The sequence below is a fragment of the Amphibalanus amphitrite genome, unplaced genomic scaffold (assembly GCF_019059575.1).
Source record: "Amphibalanus amphitrite isolate SeventyFive unplaced genomic scaffold, NRLGWU_Aamphi_draft 000279F_arrow, whole genome shotgun sequence".
NCBI classification, from domain to species: Eukaryota; Metazoa; Arthropoda; class Thecostraca; order Balanomorpha; family Balanidae; genus Amphibalanus; species Amphibalanus amphitrite.
Window position 1 is genome coordinate 696768 of NW_024881774.1, and position 9884 is coordinate 706651.

The 9884-nt window shown below is 50.2% G+C and overlaps 2 protein-coding genes across 2 annotated transcripts in view; one reads left to right on the plus strand and one right to left on the minus strand.

Annotated features, from left to right (window-relative positions):
• Positions 1-1924, plus strand: part of LOC122387252 (elongation factor Ts, mitochondrial-like) — a 60659-nt gene extending 58735 nt beyond the window's left edge. Inside the window, exon 2 of the mRNA XM_043377309.1 lies at positions 378-1924. Within this exon, the coding sequence (XP_043233244.1) occupies positions 404-1363 (960 nt within the window). The 5' untranslated portion in view covers positions 378-403 and the 3' untranslated portion in view covers positions 1364-1924. The remainder of the gene's footprint in view (positions 1-377) is intronic.
• Positions 1925-7398: 5474 nt separating this feature from the next.
• Positions 7399-8211, minus strand: LOC122387257 (phospholipid scramblase 2-like). Its single transcript, XM_043377317.1, has one exon. The coding sequence runs from the start codon at positions 8209-8211 to the stop codon at positions 7399-7401; it is 813 nt and encodes a 270-aa protein (XP_043233252.1).
• Between the last annotated feature and the right edge of the window lie 1673 nt (positions 8212-9884).

A 9884-nucleotide genomic window follows, 5' to 3' on the forward strand; every position in this document is an offset into this window, starting at 1 on the left:
TTTGCACTGCATGTGTCGCTATAGCTGCGACATCTATGCATATATAGTCGACTACAGAATGATATTCCACTTTTCACAGGCAATTATTTGCCTGGAGTGGTTTTAAGTCGAAATTTAAGTCGTTTTAAGTTTTAAGTTTTAATTTTAGTTTTAAGTCGAAATTCGCACCCGTTTATGAGTTATCTGCGAAAAACCACAGGAGGGCCCTTTGCCCCTCCCCTCAACGGGTCGCGGGTTAATAATTTTGGAGATCATTTTAGGTCTGTCTAGCTGACCACAGACCACAGACAGCACTTGGACATGAGGAAAGGCCCACCACATTTTACTGTTCACAGAGCTACCGGCTGTCCTGACCTGTGTACTCTGTTTATCTGCAGCGGCCCGTGTGCTCCAGTGCCCCGCCATGCTGCTGCTGCGGGGAGTAGTGGGCGCCGCCGTCGGCCGCCGGCTCTCCACCAGCCAGCTCCCGCTGCAGGCCGCCGCTGCCGCTGGCGGCGACAAGGCCAAGCTGGCTAAGCTGCGTAAGCTCACCGGCTACTCGTTCGTCAACTGCAAGAAGGCGCTGCAGCAGCACGACTACGACTTGGAGAAGGCCGAGGCGTGGCTGCGCGCACAGGCGCAGGCGGAGGGCTGGGCGCGCGCCAACAAACTCGGCGCGCGCGCCACGCCACAGGGCCTGGTGTGCGTGGCGGCGCTCGGCCGCTCCGCCGCCATGGTGGAGCTCAACTGCGAGACCGACTTCGTGGCGCGCAACGCCGTGTTCGACGACCTGGTGCGCGAGGCGGCGGCCGGCTGCCTGTCGCTGGCCGACGCCCAGCCGGATGACACCGTCACGCCGACAGAGCTGGGCCGCGTGGTGGCCTGCGACGGCCGGCCGCTGCCCGACCGGGTGGCGCTGGCCATCGGGCAGCTGGGCGAAAACGTGACGCTGGGCCGGGCGGCCCTGGTGCGCGCCGGACCCGCCACCCACATGGCCTCGTACGTCCACCCGGGCCACAGCTCGGACCGCAGCGGCTCGCACGCCGGGCGCTACGCGGCCGTCGTGCTGTTTGAGATGTTCGACTCAGGAAAGGATGTGCTAACCCCGCGCCAGTTCGGCCGCAACCTGTGTCAGCACATAGTCGGCATGGCGCCGAGCACTCTGGGCGAGCCGGCGCCGGAGAGCAGCACCGACCGGCCGCCAGAGGACGCGCCGGCCGGCAGCGGCAGTGACAGCGACGGCCGCGCTGAGACGCGCCTGCTCGACCAGGAGTTCCTCGTCGAGCCGGACCTCACCGTGCGAGAGTACCTGGCACAGAACAACGCGCGTGTCATCAGCTTCCTGCGGATGGAGTGTGGTGAGACGGCAGCCGCCGCCGACTGAGCAGAGGGCACCGCTCAGCGGCGAACTGGGTCAGACTGTACCGGCCGCCGTGCGGCGCCGGGTGAAAAGGAACCGCCGGCACCCGCAACGGGTCAGATGAAACAGAGGGACGCGTGCCACCGGCCGGGCGAGTCGATATTGTTGGTCCAAGAGGTATGGACACCCAGTATGGTGCAAAACATATGGTCAGCCCTAATTATCGATACGTTCGGGATTTGTTCGGCTGTTATCGCAAATGCCGTCGCATTTTTCTTACTTTCTGATCTAAATTTTGAAATGCCATTTATCCAATGTTTTGGCTAAGTTGACGGTACGTTTTTCCTTTAGAGAATTCTTGAACGGTATGTGTTTTATTGTTGGTGAGTGGATTTATAGGCGACATTGTTGCGTAGTGGATGTCTACACTTGGAGCGGATGCTGCGGAATGCATTGCGTAGGTATGTTTGAATTGAGACCGTGGTGTTCCAACTGAGACCGTATTGTTGCTGGTTCTGCCAGCTGGAGGTCGCTGGGATCGGCTGATTGTTACTGAGCCAAGTCCAATACATCCAAAACAGCGCAGAGGGTCTCTGTGACACCATTCTGTCTCAAAGATAGGCACCAACTAGTGATGTTGGAGTATGCCTTCCATTGGAGTTGCTCTCGCGTGGTGTCTTCAACGTCCGTCCTCAGTCCTCAGCTTTTGGGTAACCCATCACCCTGCGCGATTTAAAACGGAACATTTGGCTACCGCATGCTGCCCATTATTCCTACATATTTACTTCTGTCACACTTGGTGGCCAATAAACCCCAATAAAACCTTATCCTATCATCAACCAACATAGCTATCTGTCAGATAGCGAAGATTGGTCTGCCGGCCGCGGTAAGGGTTTAGTTTGGTTGATCCCTTTATCCGTTAGCCATCTGTCTGAACTTCATTATGAAAATATTTCAGATAACCTGTCAGCCCAGTGCACTGCATATTGCACCCCCCCCCCTCTCTCTCTCTCTCTCTCTCTCTCTCTCTCTCTCTCTCTCTCTCTCTCTCATCTCATCTGTCAGGCTTTTTAGAAGGCAATTGACTGGCTCCGCGTTGGACTAACTACCGCCGAACTCTGCTTGCGTGATGGGTGAGGGAGACGGGCCTTAGGGAGGCGCGTCGTCGCCGCGCTATGCCCGAAACTTTTCGGGCCGATTTTCAAGATTCAAACCTTTCAAACGTTCAGCTATGGTTTCTGCCATAAACTTTGTTTTCCTCTGTGACGCGAGACGTCACTGTGCGCAGGTTAGCCCGCGCGCGTGCTGGTGGCCTGAACTTTCCACCGAGTGCTGGGGGGGGGGGGGCGTTTTTACGCCCCCCCCCCCCCGTCTAACTCGGCTCCTGGTCCACGTAGTGACACGCAGTAAGCGACAATCGAAAGAGCGTCAAAAAAAAAGAAGAAGAAGAAAACACTTCGGTCATTTTTTCAGGTCAGGTCAAAGGTCAGGTAACCAGAGGTCATCAAATGTCAAATTAACCCGCGCCCCACTGGGGGGGGGGCGGCTATTCATAGCCCCCCTCCCGTTTTTCTGCAATAACTTCCAAACTGCTTGATGTATCGACGCTAAACTTTCAGTACCTTCTTCTGCATCAATTTGACACCTTGTGTCAAAATATGAACGTCGTAGCTACCATAGGTCGGCCGAAAATGACGTCAGAGTGACGTCATGTTCGGCCGATTTCGACGCAAAACATTGAACCACGGCAATCGCTCCCAAGAGCTCAGTTTTTAAGCTAGATCCAATTTCTTTGCATGAGAGGACTCAGAATAGACTGCGCTATCAAACTGCTATCTCGGATTTTCGAAATTTTGAAAATTTAATATAAGAAAATCAAAATTTATATTTTTACATTTCTTTGAAAAAGTTTTTGACTTTTCGAAAAAACGGAATATATGTGATAGAACGCATTATGATGACTAACTCTAGCAAGTTTTAGCTAAATATCTTCAAAAATGGCCAAGTTATAGGTACGCATTATTTCAAAAAATTCACAATTATTAATTTTTCAAATCAATTTGTTTCAGTGCGTATTTGACTTCGTACGCCCATATAAATAGCACCATCGTGTTCCTGAGCTCAAACTGCATCCAATAGACACCTTTTTTGTTGAAAAATTTTAACCAAAATTTGACCTTTTTTGACCTGAAAGTGACCTGACCTAAGCTAAATTCGACTTAAAATGACCTCGAATGACACAGACGACATCAATTTCGAAATCTTTGGCCTAAATGGACCATAAAACATGTGTCACGTGACCGACGCATGATATAATACTTTCGTGACCTGTGATGACCTGACCTTGACCTGAAAATCAAAGTACAAGTTTGGTAACCTCAGGGTATCTAGAGCATCTGTTCACGAGTGTGTGAACCAAAAATGAGCCTGATCTGACTTGTAAGACGGCGGCCGGAGCCCAAAACGTGAACAAGCCAAAATGCTAATAATTTTTACTTTGACCTGTCCTGTGACGTCATCGGTGACCTCGAGGTCAATGAAATTTGTTTCGCTGACAGTTTTTCCGGGGCTATAACCCGCGCCCTGGTGGGGTCTGTTTATAACGCGACCTGGTGGTGGGGGGGCTATTTTTTGCCCCCCCCCCCCCCTCGTATCTCCGAAACTACTGGACGGATCCGCAAAATTCAAACGGCTTTCGAAAGGCCTGTCAAATTTGTCGAAGGAAACCAAATTTCATTGACCTCGGGGTCACCGATGACGTCACAGGTCAGGTCAAAGATGAAATGTTTCACCGTTCACGGGTCTTCTAGGGAATGCGCTATAACACCGAGGAAAACGCATTTTGTCGAGAATCAGCGATAGAGCGTCAGTTGCCTAGTAGATATGTTGCTATTAGAGGTCACTGACAATACCAGGTCACGTCACAGGTCAGGTCACCAAGGGTCACAGGTCAGGTCACATGAGCCCAACTTTACTAAGGTTGTGTGATGCATGTTTTATGGCCAATTTTTCATTTCCAGCTCAATGGTGTTGGTTGTAAGACTATCAGGTACGGCTTAGGTCACTTTCTGGTGAAGTTCAGGTCAAGGTCAGGTCAAGGTCAGGCCAAAAAACGTCAAATTTTAAAGTTGATAGTTTTGCATAAAATGGGTATTGATTCGATGCAGCTCGTCACGGGGAGTCTAATGGTGGTCTTTGTTTTGCGCTACGGGGTCTAGAATTGCTAAAAATTGAGTTTGAAAATTTGACGTAATCAATTTTGAACAGTTTTTTCGCTATAACTTCGCCAAAAAAAGAGGTATCAATCTCAAATTTGGTATGTGGATGGAAGGTGGTAAGGACTATCACATATATTCCGTTTTTTGCGAAAATCAAAAAACTTTTTGGATTTTTCGATCATTATATCCAAAAAAAATATTTTTTGAATTTTGGGGGTCAAATTCCAAAAATTTCAAAAATCTGAGACAGCAGTTTTGTAGCCCTGTCAATTCTACAGCTTTTATATTCTTATCATTTTTCTGCATTTGCAAAGCTATAGGCCTGACAGCTCTTCCCGCGAAACCCTTTTTTGGGTCGAAAACGGCAGAACATGACGTCACTCTGACGTCATTTCCGGCCAACCTATCATAGCCTTTGGAAAAAGTTTTGGTCACCATATGTAAAATTGATGTCCGGGAAGGTACTGAAAGTTTGGTGACGATCGGCGCAGCGGTTCTGGAGATATATCGAAAAGTCTGGAGGGGGGGCAAAAAATAGCCCCCCCCCCCCACCAGGTCGCGGGATAAGACGCCCTTTGAATTTTGACGATCGGCCCAGTAGTTTCGGAGTTAGGAGGGGGGGGGGCTATGAAGAGCCCCCCCCCCCCCAGTAGGGCTGTTATACGCAGACCCCAGTGGGGCGCGGGTTAAGTCCAATTCAATTATTATGGATTTTGGGCATTTTGTTCATTTTTTACCCCCCCCCCCTTCCTCCCTCGTATCTCCGAAATTACTGGGCGGATCCGTAAAACCTAAACGGCGTTCGATAGCCCTGCCAAATTTGTCGCGGGAGCCCCAATTTCATTGACCTCAGGGTCACTTATGACGTCACAGGTCAGGTCAAAGATAAGATGTTTCGCCGTTCACGGGTCTTCTAGGGCAGTGGTCGGGCAGGTCATTTGGGGTTGTGCCCCCTTTTAGGCGCCAGGCAGGGCCATTACCCCCACCTACCAGACCCAATTGCTGACACAACCAAGTTTGCTGAAATTCCATACCTTTCTGGAACTCTTTGAGTATTTCTGCATTTCCGATGCATCAAATTTAACCCTCGCCCTGGCAGGGGGGGGGGGTTGATGCAACCCCCCTAAGGTTTTTCGAAGATAGCGTAAAAACGGCGGCGCTGCGCTAAATTTGGCACAGCCTATGGGACAACCTTTTTACATATGACCTGAAAATTTCAAGTCCGGGTGACCGGTCAGAAAAACCGGTACAAGGTCATGGTCAAATTTCAATTTTCTTTTTGCACCTGTCCAACTCACAGTTTTGGACTGATTTCCTTCAAACTTTCAGGATGTGCTAAGTACACCGAGTTGTATAACATATAGTTCGGGTTTTTGATGTCACTGACCTGAGGTCAGTTAGAGGTCATTACGTCGTAATGTTAAGCCTATGGGAAAATACTAAGTTCGAAAACTACTGGCGATATCCGCTTCGTTCTATCCCTTTTGTGCTTTGAAACCATAGAAATTAACCGCAGGTCACTTGGTGCCCCTTTGTTTAGTGTATTTATCCATGGGTCAGGTCAAATGAGGTCAACTGAGGTCAAATGACGTTTTTGCCAATAACTTTGTACATAATGACGCTAGAGCTTAAAAAAATGATGTCATTGTGTTCCTGGTGATCAACCGAATCGAATGGTATGCAACATGATGCAATTTAGTTAACTTGAACTTAATTAATTAATTAAAGGTTACTGAAAAATTAAGAAAAACTTTAAGTACACTTAAGCAAGCAAAAAAGTATAGCATTCGACGCGCCTTGACGTGCTGAGTTCACTGGTGCTTTCCTTTTTTCTCTATCTTAATTAGATCAAAAGTTATAAGCGAAAAACTTTTCACCTGTTTTTAGCGAAATTTTTACATTTATACCCCCCAAAACCCCCCTAAATATTGACCTAGAGCAACCAAATTAGCACAGGGGCGAGAAATCCAGGGGGCCCACATACCTACCAAATTTGGTGTTTCTAGGTACCCCCTGCCAGGCCGTGTTATGAAAAATGCCCTGCCAGGGCGAGGGATAAAGAGGGCATCAAAATATTAGGAATCTTCTGTAAAAACAACAAAAACAACACCCAAAACCAAAACCTGATATGACCTCAAGGGCACACAGCGGGGTCACAGGTGCATTTTTTCGATTCAGTGTGTCATTTTTACCTATGAAGTATGAACCGATGTTTGAGAGGGTTTTGAACATCATTCGTCCAAAAGAGGCCTATTTCAATTTTCTCCCATTGACTTATAATGGAGAGGTCGCAAAATTGACATGACCTTAGGTCACCGATATCAAAATTACGAGAGATACATTTTGTACATATTGTTACTCTTATCAATCGCTGAAAGTTTCAAGGCGATCGTTTGGTCGGTGTAGCGATGAGGATTGAAACTTTTTCTGAGGTGAGGTCACTTGACCTGATCTCTGGTGACCTGACTGAGAGCCCTGGGTCTGAAAGTTTCACAACATGTGTGGAAAAGATGCATGAACAGGTGTGCCAAAAACGGCGTTTTTGAGATATCTGCGAAAAACGCGGGGGGGGGGGTGTTCAAACACCCCCGCCCCGGCGCGGGTTAATTAATAAGTTCATAAAAATATGTCACTGTCATATTATGTTGTATAGGTATATTGCGAACATGCACAACACTGCCGAATGTCAACGCTCGAGTGAATGAGCAAACAATCGAGCAAATATTCCGAACTAAGCAAATCTACTGCAGAAAATGGACCAATACTTAAGAACTCGGTACATCAGCAGCAGCAGCAGCAGCAGCTTCCCGGCCCAGAACGGCCCTTCTGCGACATGTCATTCTAGTGCTCGAAAAACATAAAGTCGATGAGGAACACTGCGGCCAGCGCGCCCAGCTTCACGCGCACGTCCAGGTCGCGCTGCAGCTCGAGACTGAAGCTGTCGGCGTCGGTGAGCAGCTCGCGGGCGGCGCCGGACCACTTCTTGGTGACGACGCCCACCTGTCTGCCGTCCTCCTCGGCGCTGATGGTGAAGCTCACGTCCCGGCAGCCGGGGCAGCAGCAGCTACAGCACGGCACGCTGACGGCGCACCGGCAGCAGCCGCGCCGCACGCGCAGCGCTGTGCTACCCTCGGCCGTGCGCACGCTGATGCTGGTCGAACAGGGGCGCGGGTCCTGCGTGACGACGCCGAGCAGCTGGCCCGAGCGGGTCACGTCCATCCGCTGCAGGCAGCACCGTGACCAGCAGCTGCACCAACCCATGCCGCAGCACCGGTAGTGGCGCACGAACCGCGCCACCTCCATGCGCTGGTTGTCGATCAGCAGCATGTCGAAGGCGCGGCTGGTGCCGCAGCAGCAGCGCGCCAGGCAGTCGCTCTGCTCGGCGGCGGCGTATATCTGCTGGTTCTGCTCGTTCAGTAGGATATAGTGGTTGGCAGTCTCCAACCCGGCCAGGACTTCTGCGAGCTCCACCTGCTGTTTGATTTTGATTATGTGCGCCACAGCCAAGTGCTCCAGGCCGGGCGGACACCCGCTGATGACGCTCTGCTGCGCGGCGTCAGCACCAGCAGCGGCAGGGTCCTGGTCGGCATCCGATGGCGACTGGTCGTCCGGCCCACCCAGGGCTGCTGGCTGCTCCGTGACCACCTGATCCATACTCAAAGACACTTGCCGTCTTAATTCGGCAGCGAAACGAATTCAAACGGTCACCGCGCTCTTGAAATTCTCACGACGACGTGACGGTATCATGCAAGGCCGATGTTAGGTGCTAGCGGTGAGGAGCAATAAAACAATCCAGAGTTGTGAGACTGAGGTGTATGTTTAAGGCCCTACAGCCACGGAGAGAATCGCAGAAAAAAATAGATAACCACAATGTGTTGTGGTTCAAACTACTTTAAACACTGATTGTTACACTTACAAAATGCAACAAGTTTAAGTTACATCTGGGGGCTCCAAGGGATGCCAAAAGGTAAAGTATCCTCAAGTACGCTTAGCTGTGTTGTTCGGTAGCTAATTGACCGTTTTATGCAAGGCCCTATGTGTCCTTGCTATGTGTTATGTCTCCTCGTTGGTGTTTTCCAAGGCCGTGTTTTCTCGTTCAGTGGTTTTCTCTCAATCAAAATTGGAGCACGTGACGTTTTGTCCTCGAGGGCACGCAAGAATGAATGTTACTGATGTAATCTTGATGAAGGTAGGGCCATTATGGCTTTCATACCGATATGTTTTATGATTTCTCTTCGATTTTTTTAGCAACTTTTCCTCCTTTTCCTCATAAATGCGTTGGGATAGCCATGTTAACCCGCGCCCCGCTGGGGGGGGGGGGCAGAATCTGCCCCCTCCCGTTTTTCGTCAATAACTTCTAAACGCGTTACGCCAGCGACGTCAAACTTTCAGTACCTTATCATACATCAATTTAAGACGTTTCTTGAAAATTTGAGCGAAATCCGTCGGCTTTGAAATTTGTGCTCTTATGATCCGCCTTCTTGAGAGCTTTCGATTGCCGTTTTCCCCGTGCGACCATCGGTTCGGAAGTTAGACAGGGGTACCAGAATCTGCCCCCCCCCCCCCCCCGGCAGGGCGCGTATGGCTGAATAGCCCAGCGGGGCGCGGGTTAACGTGGAAATCGAGAATAGTTATTCATGCCATGGTATTCTATTTTGACTCTAATCTTCTTCGGCATTTTGATTTCAAGAAGATCGATTTCCCGTAAGTACTTTTTCTGTTGGTGTTTTCTAGGGCGGTGAGTAGACGCGCAGACGTTACTAAAGCCGGGACAGACGGGTAGACGTTTCTATATACATACAGAGCCGTGTAGGGCTGTGTGGATTAACGTTACTTAGGCCGTGGACGAATGGACAGACTTTAGCTGGGTCGGGTACAGAGTTACTGGGGCCGTGGACAAACGTTACTAGGGCCGTGAACATATCTACATCACTGGGACCGTGGATAGACGTTAGTATAGGGCCGTGTGCAGACGGGCGGACGTTTTTAGGAACGTCAACAGACAAGCAGAACTTACTAGGGCCATGTACATTGTACAAACGTTACTGGGGCCGTGGCCAAATGAGCAGGGGCTACTTGGGCTATGGACAGACGGACAGACGTGATAAGGGCCGTGTACAGACAGACGGAGAGACGTCATTAGGGCTGTGGACACTGGCCAGACATTACCACGTCCGTGAATAGACGGACATACGTTAACCCGCGCACCGACGGGGGGGGCGGATATCCACCCCCCCCCCTGAGGTTTTTCGCGGCTAGCGGGAAAACCGCGGCGCGTAGCGCCGCGAAATTTGGTAAGACTATTGTCTCATCAATTTTACACATGG

Coding starts and splice junctions, on each gene's coding strand:
- LOC122387257 (XM_043377317.1), bottom strand. CDS start 8,211: ATGGATCAGGTGGTCACGGAGCAGCCAGCAGCCCTGGGTGGGCCGGAC.